The following is an 18550-nucleotide window of genomic DNA, read 5'->3' on the forward strand; positions in this document are numbered from 1 at the left end:
GCTTTCAGCTAGAGGTGACAGTATAGGACACTATCAGGAGATGGAGAATTTGGCCTTATGGCAGTGTGTATGTGTGTGTGTGTTTGCAAGTGCGTGTTAAAATGAGAATGGCTTCCCCGTGTCCTCTATCCTCCAGTTCTGAAGGTCAAGGCTTCAGAGCTGAATGAGACTCTGGGCAGGAGGAACGGAGCTCCAGAGAAGAGCCTAAACGAGATGCACCAGGAGATGGAGACCATGTTAGCCGAGCTCCGCAAACGCCAGCTGGGAGGCAAGAAGCACATCTCAGAGGAGGAGCTGGGGTAAGGTCTGACTAGCTTGAGAGACTAGCAGAGAGATGTCAAGCTATTGTGGTCCACACAGGGATGGAACCATCCAGTCATACACACACATGTTATACACCACTGAATGACTCCTGTGTCCTATTTCTAGGAAGGCATCCCCTGCATTTCCTGGGTCATTATAATCTCAGCTAAATGATTGCTTTCATATCCTAGTAAACGAAGAGGCGATCCACTTAAAAACATCCTGGTATTCTGTACCAACTTTCACATGTGTGTTTTGTTTCTCCATTTTTTAAATATTCTATAAATAATTTTCAGCAAATCTCAGCTGAATAAATAAAGTTTACTTTTCTTATGCAAAATCTTAATGAACTAATTAAAATTGGCCTGAGGTGGGTGATAGGAATATTATTCCTTCTAATCCAACCATCTTCCTTCTGGCTGAGGCCTGGAAGAGTCACACAAGAAGAAATAGTGACATCTAGTGTCTGGTCTGATCCTGCGTCAGGAGAAGAAGACCGAAAGGAGAGACAAAGAATATCTTACCTCCTTCTCACACCTCTGTTGTGCTCTTCCCCTCTTCCTGTCTCTTTCCCAATCTCTCTCTCTCTCTCTCTCTCTCTCTCTCTCTCTCTCTCTCTCTCTCTCTCTCTCTCTCTCTCTCTCTCTCTCTCTCTCTCTCTCTCTCTCTCTCTCTCTACCTCTCTACCTCTCTCTCTACCTCTCTACCTCTCTACCTCTCTCTCTCTCTCTCTCTACCTCTTTCCAGACTGGCGGAGGCCCTGTACCAGAAGGTGAAGCGTCTCTTCGGGGACCCCCACCAGGCCACGGAGGACCTGAAGGCAGAGGTGACAGAGAAGATGGGTGACCACCGGGCCAAGCTGGATGACGCCCAGGCCCTGCTGAAGGACGCCCAGGGGAAGAGCAGGGAGGCTGGGGCCCTGTCCGGACAGAACCAGCGGAACCTCACCACCCTGGAAGTCAGCAGCCTGATCACACATACATCCACATTCTAACTATTCCATAGCTGTATATGCACCATCACTCACAACGTGGGTTGTTGTTTCTGTAAAGTTACTGGAGCTGACTGTTCTTGTCTGTCTGTTTGCAGAGGAAGAGGGATGCTGTGAGCTCAGTGAAGAAAGGAACTGAAGACGTGCTGGCAGACGGAGAGCGCATTCTGGCTGAAGCTAACGGTCTCTCAGACAGCATCAATAAGGAGATTGAGGTATACACACTCTTTTGCTCACACACATATCCCAACTCCAATCAGGCCTGTCAAGCCCTTCATTGTGGAAGGAAGACACACCTTTACTCTGTTGGGTTGCTGTTGTGATGTCAGACAGATGTAGCCTGCAGCACTATTGGACTTTACTGCAGACCTTTCTTCTGCCCAGGACTTAATTTGTACATCTGTACGTCCCACCTGCATCAACGAGGGGGTTCACCTTGATCTCTCTCCCTCTTTCTCTCTCTTGCTGTTTTTTTCTGTCTACCTGTGCTGCCCTCCTGCTCTGTCTATCTGTCTTTCTGTCTGCCCGTCTACCGCTCTCTCTTTCTCTTTCTTTCTTTCTTCCTCTCTTTCTCTCTCTTTTTCTTTCTTCCTCTCTTTCTCTCTCTCTCTCTTTCTCTTTCTTCCTCTCTTTCTCTCTCTCTCTTTCTTTCTTTCTCTCTCTCTCTCTCTGTCTCTCTCTCTACTTCTAATTCTTTCTTTCTTCCTCTCGCTCTCTCTCTCTTTCTCTTTCTTCCTCTCTTTCTCTCTCTCTTTCTTTCTCTGTCTGTCTGTCTGTCTGTCTGTCTGTCTGTCTGTCTGTCTGTCTGTCTGTCTCTCTTTCTATCTATTTCTTTCATCCTCTCTCTCTCTCTCTCTCTCTCTCTCTCTCTCTCTCTCTCTCTCACTCTCTCTGTAGGATCTGGAGGAGATGGAGCATGAGCTGGGTCCTCTCCATGAGCAGCTGGACTACAGAGTGAGCCATCTGACCCAGGGCCTGAGTGGCAACACCCTGACTGATCTGCTGCAGGACGCTGAGAACCACGCTGCTGAGCTCAACGAGTCCTCAAACATACTGGACCGGTACAGACAGACAGACACACACACATACACAGGCAGGCACATAGGCTGGCTCACAGACAGTGTATTGGCTGGTGTCCTAACCAAGTCTCTTGCTGTCTCCTCATAGCATCCTGGCTGAAGCCAAGAACCTGTCCTTTAATGCCACGGCAGCGTTCAACGCATACAGCAACATCAAGGACTTCATCGAGGAGGCTGACAAAGAGGCAAAGCAGGCCAGGGCACGTGGGACAGAGGCCCTTCAGCTGGTGAGATCACACACACACACCTGTGTGTGTGTGTGTGTGTGTGTGTGTGTGTGTGTGTGTGTGTGTGTGTGTGTGTGTGTGTGTGTGTGTGTGTGTGTGTGTGTGTGTGTGTGTGTGTGTGTGTGTGTGTGTGTGTGTGTGTGTGTGTGTGTGTGTGTGCAAGGACTCGAAGAGGACCTCTCTCTCTCTAAAGTGCTGAGCAGCAGAGATTTGGCATTTAAACGTTTTGCATTTCCTTATTCATTTCCATTTGTCACGCTGGAGAGATCAAAGTTCCAGCACTGTCGTCCTTATTATCATGACTCTGCCTCCTGCAGTAGCAGCAAGCGGAGGTGGCGACAAACCTGATCCCCCTCTCTTTCTCCTTCGCTTCTTCTCTCTGAAGGAGAGAGGGAGAGGCTCAGGGGGCTGAGAGGGACCATTGGTCCCCTCTGTGGAAATCTCCTCGGCCCGGGTGTCCTCTGTTCAAGAACACTGCTTTTCCTCTCCATATTAACAAAATATCAAAAATATATTATAAGTTCTATATTAAACAGTGTTTGTGTAGCACAAGATACCTAGGAGTATCTTGTACTATTGTATTTTTGTATGTACACTAAGTAATTATTCTACTACATTATTCGGTCATTGTAGAATGCACTGTTCTGATATTCAAGCTTACGTTCTTGGTGCACACACACACACACACACACACACACACACACACACACACACACACACACACACACACACACACACACACACACACACACACACACACACACACACACACACACACACACACACACAGGCATCAGGACCCAAAGGCTCTTTGAAGGATAACGCCAAGAACTCTGTTCGGAAGAGCGTTCAACTGTGGAACGAAGCCAGGCAGTTAGAGAACGATGTGAAAGGTAAACCCAGTTCCACCGAGACAAAATCATGTTGATCCTCTCCCCATACAACACCCACCAACTCTGATGATAAGCGCCAGACATATTTCAAAGAGCTCTGTTTTTCTGAGGAGAATTGGCGTGGATATGTGTTTTGGAACCAAGCGGACGTCTTTGTGTTTCAGAGAACGCTGAGAGTGTGGGCAGTCTCCAGGCCAGGGTGAAAGCTGGTGGCTTGAAGAACAAGGGCTTGCTCAAGGATCTGGACGATACGTTACGGAAGCTGAATGCAATCCCCAATGGTAACCACAGAAACAACAGTAGGAAATGACCTTTGTTTAAAAAGAAAGCTACAAATGAAATACTTCTCGTTGATGTGTGTTGCTGCTGGAGCAATTTGCCAGGCTGAGCCCAGGATGTGGGAACAGAATGGATCGATAGTGGTGTAGCTATGAGGTGAGAGGCCACATGCTCTTATAGATCCACCATGACAGAAGTCAATGCGGCACAGTCCAGGTTAAAAATGGGAAGGTATCAGACAGACGAGGCTGCAGGGTGCGTTAAAAACATCTGACAGGTGGGCAGCAGAGTTGACACGGAGGTTTCTGTAAGACTGTTAGACATCATGTATGACTGACGACCTCCGATAGTCCGTACCATCGTTAGATTACTAGTCTCTCTAGAACTTCAGATAACTACATACTGGATACCAACTGTTTTGTCCAGATACAGCAGCCAAGCTCCAGGCCACCAAGGCCAAGGCAGGAGATGCCAACGACACAGCCAACGATGTTCTGGCCAGACTGAGAGACATGAACCTGAGCCTGATGGGCCTGAAGAAGAACTACAGCAAGCTGGAGGATGATGTCAACAAGGCCAACAATATGATCCAGGACCCTGAAAAAAACAGTAAGAGAGCCTCTGGGTGTTGTAGTTCTTAAGGGTAGGCAAGCCTTAGCTGTAGTATCTACTGTATATTAAATGTATTATTTGCGCCAAGTCATGAGCTGATTGACTTAAAATGCATTTGTTCATTTTCTTTCGGTTCAATTTAGCGTAGATAGCTATTACTCTGGCTCATTTCTGTCTCACACAATGGCATTGTATAATTCTGTACCTCACATATGTTTTTCTTTCTGTCCCATTTTTCTTTTGAACCCCAACAGCAATAAGTATGTATACCTTTTATATTACCTGATTAAAGCTCCTGCATGATGACAAGAGAGAGTACCCATTAGTGCTGCATGGGCTGTACCATAGCCGGCGGAAAAATAGTAACAATAAAATTGCTCTTTCTTTCTTTCATTCTGTCTTCCTCAGCATTCCATCTCTTTGTTTCACTTCAACGAGATTAAAACGTGTATTTTAGAGCTTCACTAAGCCTGTTATCCTAATGTACGCCTTAGCCACCGGAATGATTACCGGTGGCTAATTATGAGCGCGTGGCAAGCCATTTACTATGTCATTCTATTCCTTTTCATAACCGCTTTCAGCTCTTTACCTTTAAATAAGTGATTACAATGCCGCCATCTCTCCGCTGATCTCGAACTAATAGGCCTGGCTCACAGAAAGCAGTGGCTGTGGAATTTCTAGAGCAGTTAGCAAGGAAGTGTGATCTTTGGCGTTTTTAGACTGACCTCTCTCTACCCGGTGTGTGCGTGTCTGTCCGTCCCTTGTGCGTGTTTGTTCTTGTGCGCGTGTGTGTCTGGCGTGCGTGTGCTGTGCGCGTGCGTGTTTGTGTTTTTGTGTGTGCCTGTGTGTGTGTGTGTCAGTCCATGCAGCGGGGGCCAAGGTGAAAGACCTGGAGGACGAGGCAGACAGACTGCTGGATAAGCTGAAGCCCATCAAGGAGTTGCAGGACAACTTGAAGAAGAACATCTCTCAGATTAAAGAGTTGATCAACCAGGCGCGCAAGCAGGCCAACTCTGTGAGTCACACTCCTCCTCTCCGTCCTTCTCTCTCGTTCCCACCTCCTCTGTTTCCACCGCTCTGATCAGTGGCTTCTAAGCCGGCCGTTCTGCTAACTGTGCCATCGTCACAGGACTCATTCTCTTTAGCCTGTGGTGCACATGCGTCGCCACAGTTTGAGTGAAGGCTCTGTTAAACAATGAACATTCTGTCAAAGAAAGTGTTGTTGTTTTTCTACTCCTTCCTCCACAAGTCTCTTACACTCAAGGCTTTTTGATAAAGTGTTTTTAATTTGTTCGGTACAAAAGAGTACAATAACAAATTGTTGCTCTTGCACGGGTACTTCTGTCACTACACAGATGTGTTTTCCTGAACGTTTCTTCCCACTGGGCACAGATGTCAATTCAACGTCTATTCGACTTTGGTTCAACGTAATTTCATTGAAATGGCGTTGAACCAACGCTGACTCAACCAGTGTGTGCCCAGTGGGTTGGGCCTTTTCAGTCTGTCTGGTGAAAGATCCATGTGATGTCTCCCTGTAAAGATTAAAGTGTCCGTGTCCTCCGGGGGAGACTGTATCCGTGCTTATCGACCAGAAATCAAGAAAGGTCGTTACAACACCATCACTGTGAATGTGAAAACCACCTCCCCTGATAACCTACTCTTCTACCTGGGCAGTGTCAAATACGTGAGTCAGAGGAGCACCACACTGGGATGGATGTGTGTGTTTGTGGATACAATCACTAAGTAAATCACTTAACCCTAATATGGCAACTAATACATTTGTGTGTGAAACGTAACACGTTAGGGCCATTTCTCACTGTTTAGGTTGGGCTTGTCTCTAGCTTGGGATGTGTAATGTGTTGTTGACCAATTCATTGGAAATCATTCCACCAGTGGATATTTCTCAACATGCAAGATAAATACCAATTATGTTCAAGTCAGAGAGAAAAGAATAGAAGGTTATTTGTTTCCCTGTGAGATCCTCGGGAGAGAGTGGGTGATATTGCGTCTGTGTACTGCAACAGCGAGCACAGCAATTAACCGGCCGCTCAAATCAGACTATTTCATCTGGTTTCATCGCTGATTTCCCTGGGGAAATCACAGTCCTGTTGCTCCTCTCCTGAGTTTCCTGTGACTCTTAATTCCTCGGGATCTTATTCTAATGTGTCCTGCACTGCTACACTACAGCGGACCCATAGTGAGAGAGAGAACGGTAACGGACCTGTAATGTTATCAGATAGGAGATTGCAGCGCTGCATCTTATTGGCTCATCCTCTGTCTGCCTCTAGATTGACTTCCTGGCCATTGAGATGCGTAAGGGCAAGGTCAACTTCCTATGGGACGTGGGCTCTGGAGTGGGCAAGGTTGAGTACCCTGACATGACTATCAACGACGGCAACTGGCATCGCATCGAGGCCTCACGGTAGAATGCCATTGTTATACATATTCCACACCAGATCTTTTTTCAGAGCAAAGATTATTCAAAGGGATTAGTCTATGAGTTTATTCATTAGTTCATCTTTTAACATTGATTGTGCCAGGTAGGCTCCTTATTGAAAAGTTCATGAAGTTTTAATTCATCATCTGATCATTTCTGTATTGGTCCCAGGAATGGAATCAATGGCACTATCTCTGTCCATGCACTGGAGGGTCCCAAAGCTGGCATCATGCCCACCTCTAAGAGTGGCACTTCTCCTGAGGGCTATACTATCCTGGATGTGGACCAGAATGCCTACCTGTTTGTCGGTGGCATGTTGGGCAGTGTGAAGGTAGTATCCCTTTGCCATACAGAAGTTTATCCCAGAGCTATATATTTAGTCCTTTGTTACCGCTTTCTTTTTTTGCCAGATTTATTCGTATCGTTGTATATGTATCGATGTTTGTCCTGCAGAAAGCGGACGCGGTCAAAACCACTACTTTCTCCGGGTGTATGGGAGAGACATACCTGGACAACAAACCTATTGGCCTGTGGAACTACAGAGAGAGAGAAGGAGACTGCAAAGGATGTGTGGTTAGGTAGGCCTGCATGTTCACATCACGTTGAGTACTAGGTATGAATGTCTCATATAGTGTATGGACTCGATTCACTTTCTTTGTCGATCTCATAAACGTTCACAAATGTTTTACTCTAGACGTTCACTATGCACTATTTTATGTACTAAAAGTTCACTTGGCTGTGTGATTACTGCTGAGTGTTTGGGTGGGTGTTCTCCAGCCCCCAGCCGTCAGACACAGAGGGGACGGTACAGTTTGATGGGGAGGGCTATGCTGCTGTGAGCCGGCCCACCAGATGGAACCCCAACGTCTCCACCGTCATGTTCAAGTTCCGCTCCTTCTCCACCGACTCCCTGCTCATGTACTTCGCCACCAAGGATATGGTAACCTCACTCATACACACACCTGTCTCGTAACAAGGACTAGCAAACTGCTCAAGTTCAATAGTAATGAAAACGGTTAAATGTGTGTTTGATTTTGATCGGTTATCAATGTTACTCAATATACCCTCTCTCTCCCTCTCTCCCTCCATCTCTCGCTCTCTCTCTCTCTCTCTCTCCCTCCCTCTCACTCTCCCTCCCTCTCTCTCTCTCTCTCTCCTTCTCTCTCTCTCTCTCCCTCCCTCTCTCTCTCTCTCTCTCTCTCCTTCTCTCCCTCTCTCTCTGAGACAGAAGGACTTTATGAGTGCTGAGTTGAGTGATGGTCTAGTGAAGGTGAGTTTTGACCTGGGCTCAGGCACCGGCTCGGTGTTCAGTATCAAGAGACACAACGACGGCAGGTGGAAGTCCTTCACTATGGCCCGCATGAAGAAACAAGGTGACCCTCGCGCTCATCACGACACACATAACGTTCCACTCTAGTTGACGTTTGTAGATACTGCGTAGTTTGTAGAACATACAGCCTTTGTAGCTTGATCAGAGCTTTTTTGTTGAACAGCCGTTTACCCTTGTTGGTTTCCTTCCACCCCAGCCACGGTGACCATCGTGGACATAGACACCAATGAAGAGGAGAAGCTGGTGGTGTCATCCCAAGGCTCTGCCACCGGGCTCAACCTCAAGGAGGAGGAGAGGATTTACTTTGGGGGTTTGCCAACCATTGGAAACTACAGGTATGTACTCTGTAGGATGTCAATCACCTCCACAGTAGGGCCTTATGCTACATGTCTGTTTTGATGCGGACCCACACACATGCACACACATCAGCACACACACACTAAAGTACACCTCGGATAGCTTGTCTTTAAACCTTTGCTATGTTCTTTGCTCAGACACTCAGTACTGTACAGTCTGTTACCCACTGTTCCTATTCTTCTCATGTTGTCACATTTGGCTAGGAAAGTTGAGGATTGACAAGGGATGTAGGCAGCCAGGCAGACAGACAGACAGTTTCCATTAGAACACCTCTGTCTTCTGCCAGGCCTTGAGTCAGTGTGTCACATTGTCACTGCCCTCTCTGGCGTTAGCTCTCATTTAGCTCTAACAATAGATAGCATAAACGCTAGCAATGGGTTATATAGATCTGTCATTGTAAACATTGAACGCTAGACCTTCACAGTCTCCGGCAGTATCCAAGGTATATTCTATAGGCCTTATAGACCCTTTCAACACACACAAGGGGGAACTGAATGTACTTTCTTCACTTGTGATTGTGACTTCTGTCTACGTATTCTGACAGTGTTTCATTTGTGTGTCTTACTTGTGCTAACACGCATATGCTTTTATATTTTGTTCTTACAGTATCAAGTCAAGGTAAAACATGTCCTGTTAAAGTTTACTGTGTCACCTTTTGCATGTACTAGCATACCCATTGACTTTCTAAAGCCTCTCTTGAAACTTGGCTTTACCATGCAAGTTACCATGCATTTAGTTCAGAAAAATATGCTCTTAAGTTGTAGATGCTTTAATGCAACAAGCTGGTCATCAGAATAGAGTCAGTATAGACCCGTCCATTTCTCAATGGAGGTTTGAGATATTTGTCCAACTGAACACGAGCACAAAATTCTGAGGACCAGTAGGAGACAGCTTCCACTCCTTTTTATTCAATAGCTGCTGTGTTGTCACCCCACCACTTCTCTTGCATGTTACTGAAAATGGAATTTGCTGGCACTTTGTTGCAAATTTTGAAATGAACATTTAACAATGAGGTACTCTTCGTAGCATTGTGTCTGCTATGCAGAAGCTGCTATCTAATTGTTTCATAGCTTTAGCATAAACCCCAGATAAAAGGTATACCAAAGAAATGTTCTTAAAACAGCTTCAAAAAAGAAGCCTGACTTTATCCATTTAGAGTGAACGCAGTCTCAATTTGGTCGACGTCTCAAAGTCATTGGCTCCTGAAATGAGGACAGCACTTCCACAATGAACAGAATGGAGGTCCGAATGGCAATGGAGACAACTCTCTCTTCTCTTTGCAGGTCAGAGGTTACCAAGAAGAAATATGCTGGCTGTATGAGAGACATTGAGGTTTCCAGAACACCCTATAACCTGCTGAGCAGCTCCGACTACACCGGCCTGACCAAAGGCTGCTCTGTAGAGGTCAGAGTTCATGTCAGCACTCCTCCTCTTTCATACTCCTGTTCTTTTCCCCGCCCTCTTTCATTACTTATACATATAGGCCTGCTCACGAAACATGGCCCGACACGTTGCCGAACATCCCTCGAAAAAAACACGAGGAAGAATACAATGAGTGAGGTCAGAACTGAAGTGAAGAAACTGAAAAAGATGAGCGGAATAATGAGAAATTGACAGGGCACATAAAGAAGAGGAATCGCTCCTTCTAAAAGTGTTCTTTTTGTTCGGGAAAAATATTTAAATATTTATGCAGACACTGCAGACACAGAATGCAAAAGAGTGTAACAATGCCAAGAATTGAGAGAGAGAAGTCATTTTGAATTCAACAAAGGCTGGTTTGTACGTCTCAGTTGTGTTTGGAAGATGTTTGCAAGATTTCACCCTCAATTCAGCTTTTTCATTTGTTGTGGACCCTGTGTCAATGCCAGACGATGCAAATACAGTGGTACTCTAACAAACTGTACTTTAACAAACCAGGTTTATTAATATGTGTGACATAAGTCTGAAATTGATATGAACATTATAAACAAAGCAACATAGGCTTCATGCTATACTGTACAATTATACAGCATTCAGATGATAAAAAAGAACCCTGAAAACGACTGATGACTCTTAGTTGATTGTGCTGGGAATGACTGTGATCTTTGGTCTCTCCCCAACAGAACCTCCACACGGTGAGCTTCTCCAAGCCAGGTCACATGGAGCTGAGGTCCATGTCCTTCGACGTCGGCACAGAGATCAGCCTGTCCTTCGCAACCAAGAGCGATAAGGGTATCATCCTGTTTGGCAGTGGGAGCAGCAATGGAGCCGGTTCCCAGTTCAAACTCCCCAAGAGGAGACGCAGGCAGTCTGGGGAAGTAAGAGGAGGACGATGAGACACACGCAGACACACACACACACACACACACACACACACACACATACACATAAAACAAACACACTCTCTCACTTCAGTGTTGCAGTTATGGAAGCCTCCTAACTAGGCACCTAGTCCTCTATAATGTCACCTCCTTGTTCTTTATAAGTTATTGCATCCTATTTCCCAGTAGACTGGAATGGTTGTTGGAGGTGTTTCTCGATTTCTGTAATTTAATAAGGGGCGCTGTGCTGTCTGGCTGAGTTGCTTTGAAAAACTAACAGCACATTGATAATCAACTCCTGCTGTGTGCAAGGCTCCTTATTAAATGAACGATAAAGGAGATGGATTGGCTGTAAGCTGTAATCATTATACTTTCACCCGACAGCAAACAAAAGTTGATCATCTTTCACAGAGGGCTAAAGGCTGGGAGATTTGCGACACGACGGCTTTGATTAAAATATGGCTTTCTGCGTCTCTGTTAGGGTACTCTTCATCTCTCTCTCTCAATCTCTCCCTCTCTTCGCCTGCAGACCTCTGTGGTCCAACACATCAATTATTGCCCGTGGCTGCAGGAAATGATAGTGGGTTTAACCTCTAGCATTCCCCCTTCATGTGCCGTTAGTAAGAAATAGATTATACAACAGCCCTCTGATGGATCACGTCCAATTCAGCGATAACCCTTGGGAAAGGTCCAGACCGTCACCTTTGAAAATCATTAGGGCCTGGTAAATGAAGTGGATGTCATTTCGAATGAGTACAAGTCGGCCTCGCCGGTCTCCGTGTCCGCGTCATTCATTCTGCCAATTTGCGCAGGGGGACAGGAGGAGCGCGTGCTGAATCAGACCAGAGATATTGTAACAGTAGCTCTCCCTCACTCTCCCTAGGCAAACTCCCTCTGTGCATGCTAGTCTGCAATTCCAACGCTGTCGAGGGATGTGCTCACCATCGCACTGGACTGATTACAGAGAATTTAATCATAACAAGAGACACTTAAATCTATCTATTTCTTGCCTGGTATGTTTCAGAGAGGGACGCAGTTTCTCTGAAGTTCTGCCCAGACAGAATCCAATCAAGCCGTGTAGAGAAATAGAGGACTTACATAAATGCTATAGGCCCTCAGGGTTGAAAAGCATATCATTATGCAATTACATAAAGTTGACTTCCGTTCCGTTTGTGAGGTTTCATCTTGAATTTGTTTTTGTTCATGTTTATGGGCGAAGTGTGTACAGTTCTAATTGTCTTCAGGGCTCCATATTGCATAAAGCCTGTCCTGACTTGTCCCAGATAGTCCGTAAAACCTGTCTTCGCTTGTCCCAGATAGTGCATAAAGCCTGTCCTGACTTGTCCCAGATAGTCCGTAAAACCTGTCCTCGCTTGTCCCAGATAGTGCATAAAGCCTGTCCTGACTTGTCCCAGATAGTGCATAAAGCCTGTCCTCGCTTGTCCCAGATAGTGCATAAAGCCTGTCCTCGCTTGTCCCAGATAGTGCATAAAGCCTGTCCTCGCTTGTCCCAGATAGTCCATAAAGCCTGTCCTCGCTTGTCCCAGATAGTCCATAAAGCCTGTCCTCGCTTGTCCCAGATAGTCCATAAAGCCTGTCCTCGCTTGTCCCAGATAGTGCATAAAGCCTGTCCTCGCTTGTCCCAGGTAGTGCATAAAGCCTGTCCTCGCTTGTCCCAGGTAGTGCATAAAGCCTGTCCTCGCTTGTCCCAGGTAGTGCATAAAGCCTGTCCTCGCTTGTCCCAGGTAGTGCATAAAGCCTGTCCTCGCTTGTCCCAGGTAGTGCATAAAGCCTGTCCTCGCTTGTCCCAGGTAGTGCATAAAGCCTGTCCTGGCTTGTCCCAGGTAGTGCATAAAGCCTGTCCTCGCTTGTCCCAGATAGTGCATAAAGCCTGTCCCTGCTTGTCCCAGATAGTGCATAAAGCCCTTGTTTAATAGCCATGGTGTTTATGTGAGATAATGCTTTCCTGTATAACCCTGTGTCACTGAGTCTGTTCTGAGGTGGTTGGTCATTGAGATTGGATGTTGTTGTGCCTCCATGGTTCTTCCCCCTCACATCTCCTCTCGTTTCCCCTGCAGCCCTTCCTGGCCGTGTTGCTGAACAAGGGGTCCCTGGAGGTGTTGGTGTTCACAGGCAGCCACAGCCCACGCAGGGTGGTCCGCAAGCCTGACCAGGGCATCCTGCACGACGGGAGAGAACACACTCTGCGCATCGAGAGACTGGGTGGCAGGTGTGTAACACGCACCAACACACACACATTGGTATTGCTATACACTGAACAACAGTGTCATACAGTTCAGCACAATAACTGCTGTCTGTCTAGGATGAGGGTGCCGCTAGCGGCACACCCCCCCCACATTCCACTGAAAAGGCAGAGCGCGAAATTCCAAAAAAAAATTTTTTTTAAATATTTAACTTTCACACATTAAAGTCCAATACAGCTAATGAAAGACACAGATCTTGTGAATCCAGCCAACATGTCCGATTTTTAAAATGTTTTACAGGGAAGACACAATATGTAAAGATGTAAATCTATTACCTAAAAACACATTAGCATAATCCACCATCTTTTATTTGTCCACCAACACCAGTAGCTATCACCAATTCGGCTAAACTAAGATATTTATAGCCCCTAACCAAGAAAAAAACTCATCAGATGACAGTCTGATAACATATTTATGGTATGGGATAGGTTTTGTTAGAAAAATGTGCATATTTCAGGTAGCTGGCATAGTTTACAATTGCACCCACCGTCACAAATGGACTAGAATAATTACAATGAGCAACGTGTTTACCTAACTACTAATCATCAAACATTTCGTAAAAATACACAGCATACACGAATCGAAAGACACAGATCCTGTGAATACAGACAATATTTCAGATTTTCTAAGTGTCTTACAGCGAAAACACAATAAATCGTTATATTAACATAGCACATGTGCAAACATTACCCCAGCATTGATTCTAGCCAAAGAGAGCGATAACGTAAACATCGCCAAAATATATTATTTTTTTCACTAACCTTCTCAGAATTCTTCAGATGACACCCCTGTAACATCACATTACAACATACATATACAGTTTGTTCGAAAATGTGCATATTTAGCCACCAAAATTATGGTTAGACAATGAGAAATGTAGCCCAGCTGGTGAGAAAATGTCCGTGCGCCATATTAGACAGTGATCTACTCGTATACATAAATACTCATAAACGTGACTAAAAAATATAGGGTGGACAGCGATTGATAGACAATTTAATTGTAACGGCTGTCCTCCTCTTCTTCATCCGAAGAGGAGCAGGGATTGAACCAAGGCGCAGCGAAGGTTGAACACATATTTATTAAACAAGACGAAAAACGAACACGAACTACACTTGAAATGATACAAAATAACAAACGACGTAGACTGACCTAAACATGAGAACTTACATAAACACGAAGAACGCACGAATAGGAAACAGACTACATAAACCGAACAAACCGTATACAGTTCCGTATGGTGCAGACATAACACAAACACGGAAGACAATCACCCACCACGAACACTGTGACAACGCCTACCTAAATATGACTCTTAATTAGAGGAACGCCAAACACCTGCCTCTAATTAAGAGCCATACCAGGCAACCCAAAACCAACACAGAAACAGAAAACATAGAATGCCCACCCAACCTCACGTCCTGACCAACTAACACACATAACAACTAACATAAATAGGTCAGGAACGTGACATTAATTCTTAATACAATCGCGGAATTACATTTTTTAAATTATCCTTACTTTTCAATACAGTTTGCGCCAAGCGAAGCTACGTCAAAAAACATGGCGTCCTAAGCCACTAACATTTTTCGACAGAAACACGATTTATCATAATAAAAATGTCCTACTTTGAGCTGTTCTTCCATCAGTATCTTGGGCAAAGGATCCTTTCTTGGGTCTAATCGTCTTTTGGTGGAAAGCTGTCCTCTTGCCATGTGGAAATGCCAACTGCGTTCGGGATGAACTGGAAGCGTGCCCAGAGATTCACAGCGTCTCAGAAATAAATGTCTCAAAATCGCACTAAACGGATATAAATTGCTATAAAACGCTTTAAATTAACTACCTTATGATGTTTTTAACTCCTATAACGAGTCTTAACATGACCGGAGAAAGATTACTCCCAACACTAATGCTTGGAACAGGTGCGGGTCGGTGTCCTCCAGGCGCATGACGCAGCAAGAAAAGAGTGACTAGCTACAGGGTTTTTTAATTTATAGTGCCTGTGATTGCGCAATCGACCCCATTCAAATCGTCATCACGGAAAGGCATCCAGGGGAAGACGTAAGCAGTGTCCGTATACTCATAGGAATAACATTGGCTTTAAAACTGATTCCACAACAGTGGCCAAAATTTCTGAAATCTGACTCCATGTCAGGGAAATTGCTGTAGAATGGGTTCTGTTCCACTTAGAGACAAAATTTAAACTCCTATAGAAACTATAGACTGTTTTCTATCCAATAATAATAATAATATGCATATTGTACGATCAAGAATTTTGTAGGAAGCCGTTTCAAAAATTACACGATTACCATAAATAGTGACAACAGCGCCCCCAGCTTTAACAGGTTAAAAAACGAGTTCCCAGCCGTTCATGTTTAGCTGTTTTTACACAGAGCTGGCTCAAAGTGTCTCACTGCCCTGTGTGGTTCTCTGTCCAGGTCGTTTGCCGTCCAGGTGGATGAGGAGCTGAAGAGGGAGCAGGCCCTTCCCAACGACCAACCCATGGGCATCAAGAGACTGTTCATCGGGGGTATCCCCCCTGACGTAGAGCTCAGCTCCCAGAGACCCAACGACCCCTTCGAAGGCTGCATCTGGAACCTCATGATTAATACTATGTACGTCTCTCACCATCTCCTGTTATCTCCCTAGTACATCTAGTCTATCTACCATCACCATTCATTATCCTGATCGTAGATATTATTGATGGAAGGCTACGTGGGAAGTGTTGTACATGCGTTGTGGTGTAATGTAGTTGCTGTTTCATGGCGAGTTTGTCTCTCCCAGTTAAAGAGGTTGTAAATGCTGTCACTCAACTGTTTCTCTCTACAGATGATAATACATTCCTATCATTAGGAATCAGTGCTCTCTCTCTCTCTCTTTCTCGCTCTCTCGCCAGTGGGCTAAACACAGTTGACCCATATTTAGTTGGCTTTAATGGGGCTGTCCTTTCTGATAACCATGTTCATAATTCAACTGATTACACTGATAGCCATGCCCCATCATCAGCCATTTACACACTCTCTCTTTCTCGCCCTGCGGGCCTGTGTGTCTGTGTGTGCGCGCGCGCACGTCTGTGCATGTGTGTGTGTGTGTGTTTTCTTGACCGCTTGTTTATGCCCTACAGCCTCACAGACTTCTCCCAGCCCGTGGCTTTTCAGAACGCAGAGATCGGCCAGTGTCCCAACCTGGCTCCTCCCCCTCCCCCGCTGCCCCTCCCAGAAGAAGAGGAGGAAGAGGAGGAGACCAAGGGAGAAGACGTGTCCCAGCCACTCCAACCTGAGGCTCCTGCTGTACCATCACCCACCCCGACACCCAGACAGACCCCTCCACCTCCCACTGTAGGTCCCACTCCCACTCGAGGGGTATCAGGTTAAATGACTCATTTCCCACCCTATGATGGTGTGATACATTTTCCCCATGAGTCATAAAGAGCTGACATCCATCCCCAGCAAAGCTCAGTCAGGCAGGCCGGTTGGCCCTGAGTCTAAATACACTATCAGAGAGGTTGATGTGGCTGGAATAAAGAATGGGTCGTTTTCCAATCCACTGGGTCTGCTTTATAGATAAAGCTGCAGTGTTGACAGGGCTCTTTCTTATAGCTCCTGTGCTCAATATATCCTCTCTGGCTGACAGCTGAGGTAGTGTAGCAGCTCTCTCTCTCTCTCTCTCTCTCTCTCTCTCTCTATCTCTCTCTCTCTCTCTCTCTCTCTCTCTCTCTCTCTCTCTCTCTCTCTCTCTGTGTGTGTTCTCTCTCTCTCTCTCTCTCCCTCTTTCTCTCCCTCTCTCTCTCTCTCTCTCTCTACATCTCTCTCGCTCTGTCCTCTCTCTCTCTCTCTCTCTCTCTCTCTCTCTATTCTCTCTCTCTCTCTCTCTCTCTACATCTCTCTCTCTCTCCTCTCTACATCTCTCTCTCTCTACATCTCTCTCTCCACATCTCTCTCTCTCTATCTCTCTCTCTCTCTCTCTCTCTCTCTGTCCTCTCTCTCTCTCTCTCTCTCTCTCTCTCTCTCTGTCCTCTCTCTCTCTCTCTTTCTACATCTCTCTCTCTCTCTCTCTCTCTGTCCTCTCTCTCTCTCTCTCTCTATGTCCTCTCTCTCTCTCTCTATGTCCTCTCTCTCTCTCTACATCTCTTTCTCTCTGTTCTCTCTCTCTCTCTCTTTCTCTCTCTCTCTCTGTCCTCTCTCTCTCTCATATCTTACCAAGATGCCTTGCATTGGCCTACCCCACCTGTATTTTCCTCATATATTTTCATGATATATCTCCATGGATGCATCATCGTAGGCAAATGTATAGATTGCGACAGTATTGTCACTAGTAGTACCTCTCTTGGCTTGTAGAAATGATGTGCATTTATGTAATACTACTGTAATCCTTTTCTTAGCACTGTTCCTCTAGCTACCTGCTGTGCAGACTTTTGCCATTCATAACATCAGTGCCCCAGCCTGATTGGTGGACCGCCTGTGTCATGAAGGCTGTAGCCAATCCGATTGGCAGTGTATAACACAGCTTAACCCTTTCACCCCCCTTGCCCTGCCCCTACTTTAGGACGCGCTCCCTGTCGTACCTCCAGAGCTCAGCCCCGCCACAGAGGAACCTGACCACGGTGCTGTCACAGTCCCACCGGTACCACTCTTCTCACTCACTTCTCCCTAAGTGTCCACGTTCTTACCCCCCCACCCCCCCCCCTCCCCCGAGCCGTCTCAGTATGTGTCTGCTGAACCTTCATCTCATTGGATTTCAGCCAAAGACCTTCAACACCATGCCGCCTGTGTGAAGATTTGTTGCTCATGTGAAATATACATTCCATGTCCATATTCTTAGTATTGGCAACAGACATTTTACTTTCAATGGGGATTTTCTTAGATGAGAAGTACTTTCTAAGTAAGTCGATATGGTTGTAGTAGTTCTTCTTTATAAACGGGCTAGTGACTTTAAGTTAAATAAATGCCCTTTTAAGCAATGGGAGCCTTTGTGGCTAAACAAAAATATAGAAGAAAGGGGCATAGAAATGTATTCATGTACAGAACTGAACAAAAGAAGTGATTCAGATTCAAAAGCAAATGTCAATTTTCAGGTGGTCTTAATAATAGCAACTCCATGTCTTTTTCATTATCGCCATCTAGTGGCACATGTTAGAATAGCACTTTAGACAAAAAGTAAGTCAACTACTGCATATTCACATTAAATGGAAGGTTTACATTGTCGCTTAATGCACTCTGTGAATGAGATCGTGTTAATATGATGTTTTTAAGACTGCCCCCCCCCCCCCACTTCAACAGCTTCCCTGTGCTGCCGAGGCATCTCCAGTGGTCTTAGAGAAAGCCAAACAGTTTGGGCTCTCCAAAAACAGCCATGTTGCTTTTGAATTCGACGACACTAAGGTTAAGAACAGGTATGTCGACCTTGAATGGCTTCGATAACAGTAAAACCAAAATGAGACCTTTTCTTATCTAAAGTATACATAGTAATGTTATTAAAGAC

At 45.5% G+C, this 18550-nt stretch overlaps 1 protein-coding gene across 12 annotated transcripts in view; it reads left to right on the forward strand.

Annotated features, from left to right (window-relative positions):
- lama2 (laminin, alpha 2) overlaps positions 1-18550 on the forward strand; it is a 166862-nt gene that overhangs the window by 143199 nt on the left and 5113 nt on the right. For 5 of the 12 annotated variants that reach the window (XM_055884711.1, XM_055884715.1, XM_055884718.1 and 2 more), the window contains 24 exons: positions 137-299; positions 1051-1261; positions 1393-1509; positions 2192-2355; positions 2462-2600; positions 3391-3493; positions 3658-3774; positions 4199-4381; positions 5245-5399; positions 5925-6068; positions 6673-6806; positions 6993-7152; positions 7275-7399; positions 7599-7761; positions 8050-8194; positions 8348-8486; positions 9115-9126; positions 9792-9912; positions 10611-10805; positions 12887-13038; positions 15508-15684; positions 16194-16407; positions 17615-17692; positions 18349-18461. In XM_055884711.1, coding sequence (XP_055740686.1) covers positions 137-299; positions 1051-1261; positions 1393-1509; positions 2192-2355; positions 2462-2600; positions 3391-3493; positions 3658-3774; positions 4199-4381; positions 5245-5399; positions 5925-6068; positions 6673-6806; positions 6993-7152; positions 7275-7399; positions 7599-7761; positions 8050-8194; positions 8348-8486; positions 9115-9126; positions 9792-9912; positions 10611-10805; positions 12887-13038; positions 15508-15684; positions 16194-16407; positions 17615-17692; positions 18349-18461 — 3424 coding nt within the window. The remainder of the gene's footprint in view (positions 1-136; positions 300-1050; positions 1262-1392; positions 1510-2191; positions 2356-2461; positions 2601-3390; positions 3494-3657; positions 3775-4198; positions 4382-5244; positions 5400-5924; positions 6069-6672; positions 6807-6992; positions 7153-7274; positions 7400-7598; positions 7762-8049; positions 8195-8347; positions 8487-9114; positions 9127-9791; positions 9913-10610; positions 10806-12886; positions 13039-15507; positions 15685-16193; positions 16408-17614; positions 17693-18348; positions 18462-18550) is intronic. The other 7 variants (XM_055884712.1, XM_055884717.1, XM_055884721.1 and 4 more) reach the window with 2 other exon arrangements.

The sequence above is a fragment of the Salvelinus fontinalis genome, chromosome 27 (genome assembly GCF_029448725.1).
Source record: "Salvelinus fontinalis isolate EN_2023a chromosome 27, ASM2944872v1, whole genome shotgun sequence".
NCBI lineage: Eukaryota > Metazoa > Chordata > Actinopteri > Salmoniformes > Salmonidae > Salvelinus > Salvelinus fontinalis.